This window comes from Anomalospiza imberbis, chromosome 22 (genome assembly GCF_031753505.1).
Source record: "Anomalospiza imberbis isolate Cuckoo-Finch-1a 21T00152 chromosome 22, ASM3175350v1, whole genome shotgun sequence".
Taxonomy (NCBI): Eukaryota; Metazoa; Chordata; class Aves; order Passeriformes; family Viduidae; genus Anomalospiza; species Anomalospiza imberbis.
Genome location: NC_089702.1, coordinates 918,977 through 934,997, shown reverse-complemented (window position 1 = coordinate 934,997; position 16,021 = coordinate 918,977). Strand labels below are relative to the sequence as shown.

At 54.9% G+C, this 16,021-nt stretch overlaps 2 protein-coding genes across 2 annotated transcripts in view; both read right to left on the bottom strand.

Annotated features, from left to right (window-relative positions):
• Positions 1–1,080: 1,080 nt before the first annotated feature.
• CD79B (CD79b molecule) lies at positions 1,081–5,474 on the bottom strand (the record flags this gene model as incomplete). Its single annotated transcript, XM_068212120.1, has 4 exons — positions 5,327–5,474; positions 3,443–3,484; positions 1,793–2,101; positions 1,081–1,280 (listed from the first exon to the last, which is right to left on the bottom strand). Coding segments are annotated over exons 1-4 (618 nt in total), but the record flags the coding sequence as incomplete, so codon positions are not given.
• A 2,521-nt stretch (positions 5,475–7,995) lies between these two features.
• SCN4A (sodium voltage-gated channel alpha subunit 4) overlaps positions 7,996–16,021 on the bottom strand; it is a 34,860-nt gene continuing 26,834 nt past the window's right edge. The window contains exons 21-25 of the mRNA XM_068212051.1: positions 15,095–15,148; positions 13,538–13,675; positions 12,892–12,996; positions 11,928–12,198; positions 7,996–11,138 (exon numbers count right to left, since the gene is read on the bottom strand). Coding sequence (XP_068068152.1) covers positions 9,949–11,138; positions 11,928–12,198; positions 12,892–12,996; positions 13,538–13,675; positions 15,095–15,148 — 1,758 coding nt within the window. The 3' untranslated portion in view covers positions 7,996–9,948. The remainder of the gene's footprint in view (positions 11,139–11,927; positions 12,199–12,891; positions 12,997–13,537; positions 13,676–15,094; positions 15,149–16,021) is intronic.

The window sequence follows — 16,021 nt, the reverse complement described above, 5'->3', positions numbered from 1 at the left end:
AAAATCCGCTTCTCACAACAGCCACACGGTGCTGTTGGCAGTGTCCTTGCAGTGCCAGGTCCTGTCCTTCATGGGGTGGTGGGGCTGGAGCAGAGCCCTCATTCCCAGTCCTTCCTTGGCACTGACCAGGCTGGAGCTCAGTGCTGGGTGTGGGGCTGCCCGGGCTGTGTGACCAGTTGGCTACTGGGGGATCACAGGTGGCTCCCAATTTCTACGGAGGCTTTAGGGGTTGGTCAGCAGGGTGGGGACAGTGGCAGTGGGGTGGGGCAGCCTCAGGGACACAGCTCGGACATGTGAGCACCCCAGGGCAGCAGGCTCCCAGCCCCGAGCTGGGCTGTGCAGGTATTGGCAGCCCGGGATCCGTCCCCACGGGGGCTGCAGGGTGCTGGCAGGGCCTGGCGGGGGGCACAGGACCCCTCACTCTTCACCTGGGTGCTCCCCCACCGTCCACTTGGCCTTCACGTCCCTGAAAGGAGTGATGTCCTCGTAGGTGGCCATCTGCTCCACCTCTAGCCCCTGCAGCAACAAAAAGGAAGGTGGGACTTGGCAGGAGGTTCCAGCCAGGGCACATCCCTTGGGACACCAAGCTGGGGACCTTCCCTGGCTGGTCCCCCTGAGCCTGGAGCAGCTTCTGACAGGAACACAGGATGGGGATGGTTGGAGGTTGGAGGTTGGATGTTGGATGTGCACTGGGTGCTTCCTGGGGCAGCTCAGCACAGCTGATGCATAATTTGGGGGGAAGGTGTCCTTATCCTCCTCCCAAGGAAGGGGCTACAAGGTGACTCCCAGCAGACACCCAGCAGGGGCACAACCCCCTGTGTGAAGGCTCAGGTGATGTTAGGGAGGTCCTGCTATCAATGATTACCTCATAGGTGTGGTCCTCCTCTGGGCTCTTCTTGTCTTCACCCTATGGAGAGTCACAGGTTGGGGTCAGCACCCGCCAGGATCCCCTGTTCCCAGCCTTGGTTCCCCAGGCCAGGTCCCACCACTTCCACAGGCACAGCATTTGAGATGGGTATGTTCCCACTGCAGATATCCACGTTCCCACCCACAACCCCAAACCCATCCCACACCCAGGACTGGCCTGCCTGGGATGCTCTGCAGGACACTGCTGTGAGCCCAGCTGGGGACATCCCTTCTGCTGGAGGCACTGTCACTTGCCTTATCTAGGAAGAGGAGGATGGGCATGCTGATGAAGATGACGAGCAGGATGGACTGGATGATGATGATGGCGTCTTTCAGTGTGTTCCTGTTCTGGAACTGCTTGATGCTGCTGGTACCTGGGAGCAGCAGCACAGGGAGAGCCCCGGTCTCACCTCTGTGCCAGGCTGCAGGGGGAGGCATGAGCTCGCCATGGTCAGTGTGTCACCAAGGGGGGATGTGGGGATCAGGGTGCCCTGTCCTCTGCATTGGGAGAGACCAGAGCACTGCAGCTGCCCCCAGGGTTGGCATCAGGAACCAGTTCTGGGATGGGACACCTTGGGCAGCACCTGGCAGTCACTCAAGAGCAGGACAAATCTGATTTATTAGAGGACCATGTCCCTGTTTCTTGCAGGATGGCTATACCAGGGCAGACCCAGGGAGGTTTTCCTGCTCCGTGGGGCTGGCAGTGAGGAGCGGAACCTCTGGGGGGCCACAGAGGACCCACAGCTGGGTTGGAGAGGGTCCCACCGTCCCACCAGCACAGGGAGAGGTGTGGGAGCACTATGTGCGGCTCATATGGAGGGGAAAATGGGAGAGGAGGAGAAAAAGCATCTCCGGGGGTGCAGGAGGATGGGGAGCTGCCACTCACCCATGACCCGGAGCTCTGTCCCACACGAGTGCAGCTCCTCCTTCTGCACCAGGCCCTTCCCGTCACACACGTAGATCCCGCTGTCCTCGGAGGTGACCCTGACGAGGGTGAGGTTGATGGAGGCGGTCGTCCTCTCAATGTGGTAGCTGGCCGTGTTCTGATCCAGCACAGAGAGGTCATCCCTGTCCTCTGCTGTCTTGTACCACTGCATCGCCTGGGGCTCCTGGGAGTAGCAGATGAGGTAGATGGGCATGTTCTTCCTGACGGCCACGTACCGCATGTTCTGGTACACCAGGGAACACCTGCCACCTGCAGGGGACAAGGCTGTCACTGCAGCCACTCCCATGAGAGCCCTCCAGCACCTCCCAAACACAGAGCTTCCCGTTTTCATGCTGCTTTTGAGCATCCAGCTTGGTTTTGGTGAATTATCCTCATCCCAGACCCCCAGGGAATGGTCCCAGCCCCGAGGCTGCCGCAGCTCCAGGAGCATTCGGACACCACTCCCAAGGATGCCCAGGGTGGGATTGCTGGAGTGTCTAAGCAGGGCCAGGGGTGGGAATGGATGCTCCTTGGGTGTCCCTTCCACTCAGGATATTCTGTGATTCTATGAGAACTGAGGCTTTTGGTGGAAGTCTGCTTTTAATTGATGCCTCGGGTTTTAGCCTTTATATTTTTCAGGTTCTGTACTGCTTTAGTGTGTACTTCTGACCTTCCTATCAGGGGATGGTGAGTTCTCTGCACAGAACAGGGAGACAAAACAATTCCTTCTCCAGCTGGGGACCAAGGACAAATGATCCAAATCTCAGGCCCAAGAGCACAAACAACGTGGGCTGAAGAGAGAGAAACAAGCAGGATGGGACTTCATGGGCTGGAGCTGGAATGGGACAATGAACTCCAATGTGCAAATGGAGCAGAGCTGATCACAGTGAGAGACCCCGTGATCAGTGGGGCATTTTGTGACCATTTTGGTTCACCTGGGGCATAGCCCTGGCTGGGCTCTTGGGCTGCCCAAGGTGGATCCCTTGAGGCCTTCCAATAAATACCTACCTGTATTCTTCAGCTCCATCTAGTCTCTGATCTAGGTCAGCCTTTGCAAGGCATCATAATGGAAACTCCAGTTTTCTGTGGGGATACCTTTGCTCCAATACTTCTGTTGTGCTCCCACCCCTCTCTGTGCACATTTAGTTAATCCCAGCTCCAAAATTGCAGCCTGTCAAATCCCAGCTGGTTTCTCTTTTGCTTCCACATTTTTTGGCCTTTATTTTGTATTTTTTGTGCCATGTTTTAGTCCCAGAGTGGTGACTTTAGGAGCCCGTTTGGGTTGCAGAGGTCACCCTTAGGGCCCCACTGGTGGGAATGGCACAAGGATGATGGCACAAGTGCTGTGGCACAAGGCCAGTGCTGGTCCCAAATTTGGTCATGCAGCAAATGCAGAGGGAAAACCTGTGGGTGCTCAGGAAAGACAAAGCAGACATGGCTTTGCAGGGGAAGAGGAAGGAGCAGGATTGGGGATGAGCCATGCAGGATGTCACAGCCTGGGAATGGCCTTTGTGGGGGGAAAAGCCTGTGGGGGGTGGGACAGCAGCTCTGTGGGACAGGAGCACCCTGGGGGACACACGCAGGGGAAGAGCCCAGCAGGTCTGGGGGTACCTGTGCTGTTGCCAGTGCTGTTCTTGTCTGCTGAGATCCCACCTGCAAGACAGGAGAAGGGCTGAGATCGTGGCCAGGAGCCCACCAGGATGTCCCCAGTGGGATGGATGTGCCCTGGCCCTTCCTGCCCACTCCATAGGGGATGGACCTCTGAGGAGCAACAACAGAGCCCTGCTCAGAGGACCTGGGGCAGCGCAGATTTGGGTACAAACCCTTCGATTTCCATTTTGTCTCCTGAAAGTTTTCCAGATTGTTTTCTGGTTGACACCCCAGTGAAACCTGCTCTCTACAATGTCTCCGAGGCTGGTGCCTCTCAGGAAGGCTCCAGATATTCCCAGCTCTGCATTCCCACTCCCTGAACCAAGCAGAAACCCTTCCCTGCTGGGAGTTCCTGGGCTCGGGACCCTGTGGTGGCCAGGGGTGTTCCCAGATCCTGTGGCCACACAGCCTCCTGGGCTGTGGGCTGGTGCTGTGGGACCTGCAGTGCAGGAAGCAGGGGGAGGTGGGGACCCCCCCAGCACTCATGGGTGCCCTGCCTACGGCTCCAGTGCCGCTGGGCCTGGTTCCTCTTGCTGCAGCTGGGCAGGAAGCCCCAGCCCTGTTTACTGCCCCGCTTGAGTGCCCAGTTCTCTCCTCGCGATGGAGATTCACCAAACCCCGTGGAGGAGCTGGCACAGAGGTGGGGCTGCAGCACCTCCCTGCAGGGCAGCTGCAAACCTCCCCATCCCCAGAAGGAGAAGAAGGAAAAGGAACAGAAAAAGAAGAAGAAAGGTTCAGTTCCCCAGCCTGAGTTCTGCGCCACCTCCTGCAGACTCCCAGCCTGCAGGGACCTCCTGCCTTGGGCAGGGACTCCTTTCATTGCCCCAGAGCCCCTTCCAGGTTCCTGCTGCCCTGTTCACATTCAGCACTGACACCTCCGCAGGCAAATCCTCCCCTCCAGCCCCATTCCATTTTGTTCCAGGATGAGATGCCCTTTGTCCTGGCTGGGCACTGGCTGTGTCCCCGGCACAGTTTTGTGCCAAGGCTTTGCTCCCCAGGTTCTGTTGGTGTTTCTAAAGGAAGACCAGGCTGGTGCCTCACCTGAAAGCCCTCACATACCTCTGAGGCAGGAGTTCCACTGCAGCCACAAGTGGGCTGAACTTCCCCTGTCCTCCCCGAAAATCATCATGAGAGCCAAATTCAAACCCTGCAGCCTTGAATCCATGCTGGACTTGTGTGGCACCAGAGGAGCCCTTTAAATGCCCTTTGTCCCTTGGGCACATGTTTCCCTCTGAGGGTGGGATCTGCTGCAAATTCTTGTAGCTGTCCCTGCACCAGGCAAAAGGAGCTGGAAGGGGACAGGAGCCATATCCTGGCTTTTGCTGCTGCTTCTCTAAGGGGACCAGGGCAGGAATATACACACAGACTCCACAAATCACCCCAAAAGCCTTTTTCCTCACATTTCTCCTCTGCTCCTGGGCACTGAACCCCACAGAGCAGAGGCCATAGCCTTGGCAATGTGCCAGCTCCATTCCCAGGCCTCTGAGAGTAATAAATGGTTAATAAACCTCAGCGACCCTTCTTTCCTGCCACCTGCAGCCCCAGCCAGGCTGGCTCTGCACCCGCTCGGCCAAAGCCACCTGCCTGCCCCGGAATGTGTCCTGTCTGCACACCCCAAGGGAAACAGAACCCAAACCCAAGGCAGGCACTGGGCTCCGAGCCCTGTATGCCCTCCTGGGCTCCCCGGGAGGCTCCCAGCACAGAGCAGGACAGAGAGAGACCAGCACAAAGCTTCAAATTATTGCACGGAGAGGCAGAGCTGGGGGAAGCCCCCGAGCAGGGGACACACCCCAGGCCATTGTCCTGGCTCCTTGCTCTGAAGTGCAAACCCCGTTTGGTTCCTACCTGTGAGCAGAGCCAGCAGCCAGAGGGTCACCGGGAGCAGCCAGAGCCGCGTGCCCAGACCAGCCATACCTCAGTGCCCAGGGCAGGAAAACATCCAGCCTGTGCTTCTGCAGAAACAGCGGCTGCTCCCACCACCCTGGCCCCAGTACCTAAAAATGGCAACGCTGCTGCTCTGTGCTCGGCCCCTTTCCTGCTCATGTAAATCCTTCCCGCGGGGGACTTTCCCTCGGGGCTGGTTTTGAATGCAGCACAGACGCTGGGGCGGAGGTGCCTGTGAGCCCCGGGTCCGTGGGCTTCATCCACCCTCCTGTCCCTGGGCATTGTCCATCCTCCTGTCCCTGGGCTTCATCCACCCGCCTGTCCCTGGGCACTGTCCAACTCTGTGTCCCTGGGCTTCATCCACCCACCTGTCCCTGGTCACTGTCCATCTCTGTGTCCCTGGGCATTGTCCATCCTCCTGTCCCTGGGCATTGTCCACTCTCCTGTCCCTGGGCACTGTCCATCTCTGTGTTCCTGAGCACTGTCAACCCTGGTGTCCCCCACTGGCTCCCTGTGGTGCCAATATTCCCTGGAAGTGGCCAGGACTGGACCAGCAGCAGAGCTGGGGATGAGCCCATCTGCAAAGCAGGAGGTGCCAAACCTGGCTGAGCACGAGATGTACCCAGGGAATGGGATTGGTGCTGCATGGCCACATCTCTGGGGTACAGGATGGGGGTGACCCCCAGGGGTTCCCCCAGCTCCACAGGTCCCCCCAGGGGGTTTGGTCCTGAAGGGGATGGGCAGGGATTGATGGTGGCCCAGAAGCCAAGAGTTGCAGCAGGAATGGGATAAGAATAGGGGATGTTTGTGGGGTTGCTTATTGTGGGATGCGGTGGGATGGGTCCCTCGGGTCCCATCCCTGCATCCCAGGGAGTCCGGAAATCTAAAATCATAGAAGCATGAGTCAATCACAAAATCATCGTGGTTTGCAAAGACCTTTAGGTTCATCAGCTCAGCAGCAGCACCATGACCACCACTAACCCATGTCCTCAATTCCCCATCCACACATTTTTGGAGCACTTCCAGGGAGAAGATGAGATGGGGATATGGGCCAAAAAGTCACTTGTGTACCAGCCATGCCCACCCCTTCTCCACTTCCAAGATCCTTCTCCGTGGAACCTTTGAGACAGCCAGACCCCAGGGAAGCACAGCGAGGCCCCCAAGGTGAGCTCTGGTGCAGGAGCAATTTCCCCCAGGCTCTGCCCCCCCGGTTGTTGCTCGTTAGCAGGTGTGGGTGAGCACTGAACTGTAACTCCAGTGAAAAACACCTTTGGGTACTTCTGCCAGTCGTGTTGGTCCCCAGAGCCTGGTGCCACTGCCTGGGGCCTCCCCAAACCTTCATCTTCTGCCGGCTGGGTGGGGTTTTTTGCCAGTTCTGAGCATCTGATGGGTGCTGGGAACCAGCCCCAGCCTGACTTTGCATACAAAAGGACAGGAAGCAAGAGAAATAAAGTTTTCCAGAGAAAAAGTGGCTCCATGAGGGAATGATGATGGGAGAGGTGCCTTCTCCTGGTTATGTATATAGGGGCATTGCTGCAAATTCCCTGCTGCCATCACCCCTGGGTCTGGATGGAAGAGCAGAGCCTGGCCCTGATATCCCAGCAGGGCAAAGGGAAAGGGATGCCCACGTGCTTGGCAGGCATTGGAGGGGTTTTTATGGGGTTCTGGGGCTGCAGATGGAAGCTGGGATGCTGGAGGTGCCTGGGAAAGCCCTGTGAGGGAAAACCAGGAGTGGGGCACAAACTGAAGAGGGTTTGCAGTGACAGTGGCCAAGTCAGCCCCTGTGCTGCCCGAGGGCTCCTGGGCACCCTTGAAAAGCACTGAGGGGCTCAGTCTCCCCTGGAGACCCCTGCGCTTGCAGCAACCACGACGTGGGGTGTAGGGGAACCTGGTGGCCCCACGGGGAGGGTCCCATGTCCCCATGCCTCTTCCCTTGGGCCACTCCGGCTCCACGGCTCCCAGAGCAGAGCCACTGCCAGCAGCTGCACCTTCCCCACCTTCCCCAGCCCCTCGCTGTTCAGCGGGGTTTATGTTTCACCGTGCCCAGCCGGGTGTGCCGTGCCCGCCCCCTGCAGCCCCCGCCTGCGTGGCACAGATGGCTCTGCCCGGCTTACGCCAGCCCTGGGACGAGTTGTTCCAGCGGCAGCGAAAACAGCGGCGAAGCCGAGCCGTGGCCCCGGGGACGTCAGCGGGGCCCGGGGCGGCTCCTCCTCGCTGACGCAGAACCTCCCTCACCCAGCCTTGTCCTCTCCCGGTGATGCTTACCTGCTCCCATGTGGATGCTGGGGTGGGGTTGGAGCCTGTGTGGGGCAACGCCGGGATTGAACCTCCTCCAAACCCTCCTCTGTCCTTGGTGGAGCCTACAGCAGCGTCTCCTGTGGCTCCCGGAATCGGCGAGCACCGAGGGCTCCAGGGGTTGGGATCAGGAGCAGGGCAGAAGCTCTGGGAGCTAGGCTGGAGGTCCCAGGGGACAGCCCTGGGGGCTCCTGTGCAGGATGAGACCCCCAGGTCCTGCTGAGGTTGGCAAGTCCAAGGCCGAGCACAGGGAGCCAAGGGAAGGGGTGTTCACCCCTCCCAGGACAGGGAAAACATTCCTCCCCCAAGACACTCCAACACACTTGGTACTGTAATAACAGATCATTTACAGTTGTTTATTGTAAGAAATGTACAAAGAAAAACGGCTTTAGCTCACACAAACCCTGCTCTGGGGCATTTCCCCACCCCTGACGACACAAACGTAGAAGCAGCATCGATTGCGAGCCACGGTCTGGGCAAGGACTGCCCTGCCAGGGATGCTTCCCACGGAAACGCCAGTGACAGCAGCTCGGGCTCCTGCTGCAGGGAGCATCTGCATGGAAATGAGGGCACACGGCCACGGGACAAGCTGAGTGTCCCTGGCTCTGCCACCTGGCTGGCAGCTCATGGGTCCAAGCCAAGCTCAGCACCGCTCCTGGCCGGCCTGGCCGTGGGGCACCTGTGATGGCAGTGCCTGAAGCAGCCCGGGAACAGAAGAGAATCATCAGAGTACAAAAAGACAGAGCCTTTGGCTTCAGGAACGGCCTTGTTTGAACTGGAAGAGGTTTTGGTTCATGTTTGTTTTGATCTCAAGAGGGTTTTTTTCCCTTTTGAAGGCAGAAGGTGGTCAGAGGTGAACTTGGGGACTTTTGCCCATTTTTCACAGAATCCCAGAATGGTTTGGGTTGGAAGGACCTCAAAGCCCATCCAGTGCCACCCCTGCCATGGGCAGGGACACCTTTCACTAGCCCAGGGTGCTCCAAGCCCTGTCCAACCTGGCCTGGGACACTTCCAGGGCTGGGGCAGCCACAGCTGTGCCCAGGCCATTTTCCTTGATTTACTTTCCTTTTGCTCACCAGTGTGAAGAACAGCAAATCCATTTTCCCACTGGCAAAATACTCCTGCCTGGAGGTTTCCTGGTGAGCACCTGCCTGGCCCATACAGAATGTGCCACTGGGGCCTCTCTGCAGCCCCAGCCTAGGGAAGGGTGCCCTGCCTGAGGACTTTGGGATTCACACCCCACTGGGATTGTTTATTACGTGCAGCCACCTGGGGCTTGGGTGGGATTTAGGGCACCCCTAAAGTAGCTCATGGAAAGGATCATTCAAACATCTGCTCCGATCCCTGCGGGTGCATCTCATTAATTAACACTAACGAAGAGGACATTCGGAATGCCAACCAAGAGCACTCCAGTGGGATGGTTCCTCTTGCAACAGGGCTAGAAGAAAACCCTGGAGAGTTTTGTCCTGGGGACCGGGGATTCTTGGAGGATGTTTTCCAAATCCTACCTTTGCCCATTGCTTTCCTGCCACAGAACCTGGATGGAAATGGGAAAACAGAGTAAAACCTGACTATAAATAGTGTTTACATTCAGCCTACAGAGACCTGAATGATTTCTGCTTTCAATGCATATTCAGAGACCTTGAAAACCTGATATTTAACCCTGAGAACAAATCTGCAGATGCTTTGCTTTGGCTTTGCAAACCAATTTTTAAGACATAATTGCACTTTCTCTTGTGTGTAACAAAAAATAATTATCAAGCTTATTCAGAGGTTCAAAAGAAAGGTGCTTCTTTAAGACTTTGGAGATTTTTGTTCACAAAACCTTCTGTTTTCTGTAATTATTCTTAATATTATTTCACTTGGCTCATCTTTACCGGTTGCTTGGCTGCACTCTGGAAGAATAAAATATAGGAAAATCTCTTAATTGTGAAATAACATTAATAAATAATTACTTTAAGTGAAAGGACAACCATACTCTTCTGTTCACGCCTGAAAACCATCGTTACAGTGATGAGATTATTTCAAAACTAACTTGTTTCTCTTTCACCGACAACAGATTTCACATTTGAGTTCTCATGAGAAAAAGAATTTAACTCTTTGCAAGTGCAGTGGGCTGTAAAACCCAGGATCAGGAGGAGATCCTGCTTTGAAATTCAAGGTGGTTTCTTGAAATATCTGAAATTAGCTCAGTATCTAAGATCTAGAGATCTGTGTATGGAAGAGCTTTGAAGAGGAGATACAAAAGAAGTCTCTACAGGCTGGGCCAGAGGTGGAATCTCCTTGTGTTACACCAGCGACTCTTTCACCACGTGTTCCTTACCCCAGGCCTGTGCTTCCTCAGGAGCATCCTGGGGTGTCTCTGAGCTGGGAATGGGCTTGAGGCCCAAGGCAGGGGCAGTCTCCACGTCTATCCCAGTGTTCCCATAGATCTCCTGCATTTTGGTGGCTATCAGCCCTTCCTTCTCAGGCGCGTCGTCGCCCAGGGTGTCCTGGCTGTGCCTGTACATGTAGGACGCCTGCTTCACCGAGCGCCTCAGGAGGTACCTCCGGAAAGCCCTCTGGATCTTGGTAGCACACACCTCCTCGTGTTTCCTCTTCAGGGTGGTGGTGATGGGCTCATAGGAAACCTTCGAAGGGTTGGCAGCCATGAACTTCTCCTCCATGGTGGCCTTCAGGGCATCCATCTCTCCCGAGTCTCCTAGCACTTCCTTAGTCAAGGCAAAGAGGATGTCCAGGCAGTGGATTTTGTCCCCAGCAACCATTGGTAGATCCATGGTGATGAGTTTGATCTTGTTAGGCTTGGGAACTCTGAGTGGCTCCTGCAAGGTGTCCACAAAATCAGACAAGGTGCTGTAGGCAATGAACTGGGTGGCATCTGGGTCAAACTTCTCCCAAGTTTCATAAAACATTTCAAAATCATCTTCGCAGAGGGGCTCGCTGCTCTCCTCCGTGGCCACGCTGAAGTTCTCCAGGATGATGGCGATGTACATGTTCACCACGATGAGGAAGGAGATGATGATGTAGCTGCAGAAGAAGAAGATGCCGATGGCGGGGTTCCCACAGTCTCCTTTCACCGAACTCCCGGGGTTCTCCAGCTCGGGGTCGCAGTCCGGGGGGCCGCTGTTGAGGATGGGGTTGAGGAGCCCATCCCACCCTGCTGACGTGGTGATCTGGAAGAGGCAGATGATGCTGTTCCCAAAGGTTTCGAAGTTGAAGATGTCATCAATCCCTGACTCCTTCTTGACATAGGCGAAGTTGGACATGCCGAAGATGGAGTAGATGAACATGACGAGGAAGAGCAGGAGGCCGATGTTGAACAGGGCAGGCAGGGACATCATCAGGGCAAAGAGGAGCGTCCGGATGCCTTTGGCTCCTCGGATCAGCCGCAGCACGCGGCCAATCCTCGCCAGCCGGATGACCCTGAAGAGGGTGGGGGACACAAAGTACTTCTCGATGATGTCTGAGAGGACGATACCTGTCGAGGGATGAAGGACAGATGAGTTTGCTGTGCCACCAATGGGAGGTGAAGGGGATGCTTGGCTCCATCTGGGCAGACACAGTGAGGTGAGGCCACCTCGATGGCTCCTCCAGTGGCAGGGAAACATTTAAAAATGACCTCTGAGCACAGGCTCAAGGGTTAAACTCTGGCTGCTCTGCTTCAGAGAAAGAGAACACCAAGGGAAATAACACCAAGGAGTGTGGCAGCAGCTCTCTGGCCACAGAGAGAAACACAACTTTCCCAGGCATCGTTCTGAGAAAAGGCTGTGAGAAGATCAGAGAAAAGAATAGGAAACAATTCTTATCTTAACTTGCTGCACCTGGTATTGTGAATGTGTAGAATGTGTTATGGAGATTTGTTTACCAAAGGGTGGTTTCTTAACTAGCCAATGGTGATGGTGTTTGAATTAGAAGACCAATTAAGTCCAACTGTATCATAACTATCTATAAGAACAATAAGTTTCTTAATAAAGACTATTATTAATCAACCTTCTGTGAATCATAGAGTCCATACTAATTATTACCTGGCTGGGGCCTGCTACAACAATAAAGAAGGAGCAGAGATATCCCAGCCCCTCACCCAGCCTGGTGGCCTGGAGTGGCCTCACATCTGTCATGTCCCAGGGTCCTGCTGGCTTAGCCCTGCTCAAAGGATGGGTGCAAGTGGGGTCCAGTGACAGCCAGTGGGTGTGGATTGGTGAGACCACTTCCACTCTTCATTGTCCTGTGGGGTCCCTGAGGGACTGGTGGGAGCAGCAGGACTCACCCAGGATGGAGAGGATAACCACCACGAAGTCAAAGATGTTCCAGCCCACAGTGAAGAAGTAGTGGCGCAGGGCGAACATCTTGAGCACGCACTCCCCAGTGAAGATGACGATGAAGACCAGGTTTATCTTGTAGAGGACAGAGGTTTTGAGCTCACTCTGGTCATCTGTTTCCACCATCATGGTCACCATATTCAGGCAAATCAGGATCATGATGGTGATGTCAAACACTTGCTTGGTAACGAAGTCAAACACCTTCCCTTGGAATTTGTTCTGCAATGAGGGACACAAGGGCGACAATGGAGCACCAGAGAAGAGGTGGGAACACAGGATAGATACAACAAAACAAAAACACAACAGAAAGAGAAGAAGGAACCATATTTATAAGTGCGGGGAACCTCAGGGCTGTGGCCAGCATGGCTCTCACAGCCCCAAAAGTCATGGGGGGAGGATTCCCAGCACCTCTCAGGATGGAACACACCTGGGAATGCCACAGCCAGGAGGAGTGGGCACAGGGCACAGCCACTTGCTAATTACACCCACAGCTAATAGGGCACAAATTAAAACATGGGAAGGACCTCCCTTCTGCAGGGCTACAAAACCCAAATCACAACTGAGAATGTTTTGGCTGGACTAGGGTCCCTTCTGGGAGGTTGAAAGCTGAGCTTTCCCTGAGCCCAACTCCCTTCCAGAGAGGAGCTGGGAGCCAAACTAGGGAAAAACCCAAATTCCTGCAAAAGAAATCCCATCACTGCCCCTGCCAGCAGACCAAGGGCTAAAGGGGAGACCCAAAAGAGGTGGCCTGATGTCAGCCTCTTCTGAAGCCCCAGCTCTTGGCCAGGTCCTGTCTGAAGAGTGACAGTGGGGCAAATGGTCTTCCCTGGACCCTTCTCGTTCCCTTTGGGACAGCTGGTGGCTTGAAGATTTCCCTGCGTGCTCCACTCCAGGAGGATGAGCCCAACATACCGCTGGCCTGGGGATGGGCTTCTGGGGTTTCTTGGAGCCCAGCTTCTTCATGGCGTTGTAGTATTTCTTCTGCTCTTCCGTCATGAAGATGTCTTTGCCTCCAAAGTATAAAGGGAATCACTGCTGTTAGTCTCAGGAATTCTCTTCCCACCAAATGTGTCTGACCATGTCCCTTCCCACCAAGTGTCTCCAGCCCCTCAGAGATCCTGCTGGGAGCAAGGTGTCCTCTCTGTGTCCTGCAGACCCTGCTCAGCACCACCACTGTGCTTGGCCCTGCCCACCCTCCTCCCCTGCTCCGGGCTGGCAGTCCTGAGCTACTGGCTTGGAAGGAGAAGTTGAGTCTCAACCTTGTGCATGGGAAAATGATCCCAAGGTGGGAAAAAAAATAAAAGTGATGGCCCAAGCAAGAGACAACACAGCCTCTGTTTGCTTCCTCCCTCTGCACCTCTAAATTAAGTCCTCTGTAACTGCTATGACCAGGACACAAAACTCCACGTGCCGTTTGCCCAGTGCAGAAAGCCACTAATGGATGAGAATCCTGGGATCTATCCTAGTCCCGGGCATGGTGACCCTGGTCCCATCACCTCACTGCTGTGCTGGCCCACTCCAACCCAGGGCAGCACCTCAGGAGGCGGGAAATACTCATCTTTTTCTTCTGCTGGTTGAAGTTGTCGATGATGACGCCGATGAAGAGGTTCAGGGTGAAGAAGGCACCAAAGATGATGAAGATGACGAAGTAGATGTACATGTAGAGGTTGATCTCATAATGTGGCTGCTCTTCAATCTGGCCAGGAAAGACAGGAAATGTGAGACTGACCCTGTCCCAGAAAGGTGTCCCCAAGCCCCCAGACAAGGGCTTGAATGTTCGGAAAGAGCCAGGGCGTGGCTGCTCCAAAACTTTTGACTGTGTTCCCAATGGGAGCAGCCAAGGGAGGGGACATCCATGTGACACTGACTGAGGGACAAGGACATGCTGCCCCCTGATCCCACAACATGGGCTGGGGAATGGGAAAGGATGTCCTTTGCAGTGATATTAATGAACAAATTCATTTCTTCCCAATAATCAGCGCTCCAAGGGCTGAAATATTTCTGAGAGGGAAAAGGAAAAGTGGATTAATTTGTCACACCAGCACAGCTGGGTGACAGAGCCCAACAACCCTGGACAATACTCCTCATCCCAAGGACCATCCCTTAATCCTGCTCTGTGTTTGACCAGAGACACTCCGAGGTGATCCCATTGGATTCCCCCGTTTTGAGGAAAGCTCTTGGCAGAACAGGGAGGATTTTCTCCCAGACCAGCTTTGCTCCAGGTGGGGCAGAGATCTGAGGGATTTTTAGAGGGTGATGAAAGGGTGCTAAAAAAATGCAATGAAAACCAGCCCTTGAGGCCTGTAAGTGTGTGGGGTGACCCACAGTGTAATTGGAGAACAGTAGGAAACCCCTTCTGCTGTGGGGACACTTTTGGGGGTGGATCACAGTAGGATCCACATCACTCTTCAAACATTTGGGTTTTTTAATAGCTCTTTGAACCCTGTGGTTGAACGCTGGCTGCTCTCTGCTGATCACTCAAGGCAAGCCAGGAACTTTCTCCAGGATGGGATGAGCTTTCCCAGATAGAGGAGTCACAGAGGACATCATGTCACAGCAGGCAGAAGACAGAGCCCTTCAGGTTGGAGCAGTGGGTGCAGAACAGGGATTTTGGCCCCTGGAACTGAAGCTGAGTAGAGCAGATTCAGCCCCAGCTGTGGGGTGGGGTGGGAGTCCAGTGTGGGGCCAGGCTGCAGGTGACAATGACATGGGTGGCACAGGGACACATGGCTGCCCTCTTTGAGGCTGTGCACCTCAGCAGGGGGATGTTGTGGCTGCCCAGGTGTCCAAGGCTGGGTTGGACAGAGCTTGGAGCACCCTGGGATGGTGGAAAGTGTCACTGCCCATGGCAGGGGGAGGCACTGGATGGGCTTTAGGGTCACTTCCAAGACAAACCATGCTGGGATTCCATGATCTGATATGTTTTGGGGGTTTCTCCACCCTTTAACCCATGTCCTGGCTGAAGTCATGGGTGAGATCCAGCACCAAAAGGCAGAGCCAGAGGTGATGATATAGACAAGGATCCATCCCAGCCTCAGTTCTGGGGTCCTGTTCCCAGTCTGACAGGGGGAATCCACCCCTGGAATCAGCAGTGTGTCCCTGCGTGTCCTCTCACCTCACGTGAGTCCACGGCCGCATACATGATGTCCATCCAGCCTTTGAAGGTTGCCTGTGGGAACAGGAATGGTCAGACTTGGAGTCTTTTCCAACACAAAGGATTCTGTGATTCTGTGGCAGTGGACAAGAATGTATTTTCTGGGAGCTGTTTGTGGCTGGGAAGAAAGGGAAGGTGATGGGTGCATGTCTGGGGTTTAGCTCTGAGCACTCTGGCTTCTCTGTGGGAATGGTAGGAGAGGAACAGGGGTTGAATCCACGCAAAAAATGTCCCAGAAATATGGAAATTCCCATATGAATATGCATAGACCATTCTGGTCTGGCTACCAGTGACTTTCCAAAACACCACTGCAAACAAGGCGGGGAAAAGAAGGGATTGACTCTTTTCTCCCTTCTGCTCTCTTTGAAGTCATTTTCCCAAAGGCAGAGCTGTGCCAGGGCCAGCTGCCTCCTTTCCAGTCCCAAACTGTGCCACCTCCATAGCCCTGACTTCCATATCCTGCCTCTGGTTCTGCTGAATTCCCATCCCAGCAGGGTGGGGGGACTACACCAAGTCTTTTACAGGGTCTCCACTGCACCTCTTACAGCCTTTTGCTGCTGATTTGTTAAACAAAAGGTCTGCACATTTTGTTTCCTGAATCTGATGGAACAACAAGGCTGAAGAGGAAGCTGAATTTAGAAGCAGAGTCATCATCTGGGGTTGTTTTCCGATTCTGCAGCCACCAGTTCCCCTGGATCTGGTGGGAGTAGCCCCAGCCTGCCCCACAATGGAGCCCACATGTATATTTTTGTCAGACCTGTGGTGAGCAGTTCCCCTTTGCTGCCTGGCCCAGCTGTGGGGAGTTCAGTGGAACCCAGCTGCCTTTGCCCACTGCCCGCAGGGGACACGTGTGCCCTTTTTCCAGTCGTCACCCGCCCCACACAAAGC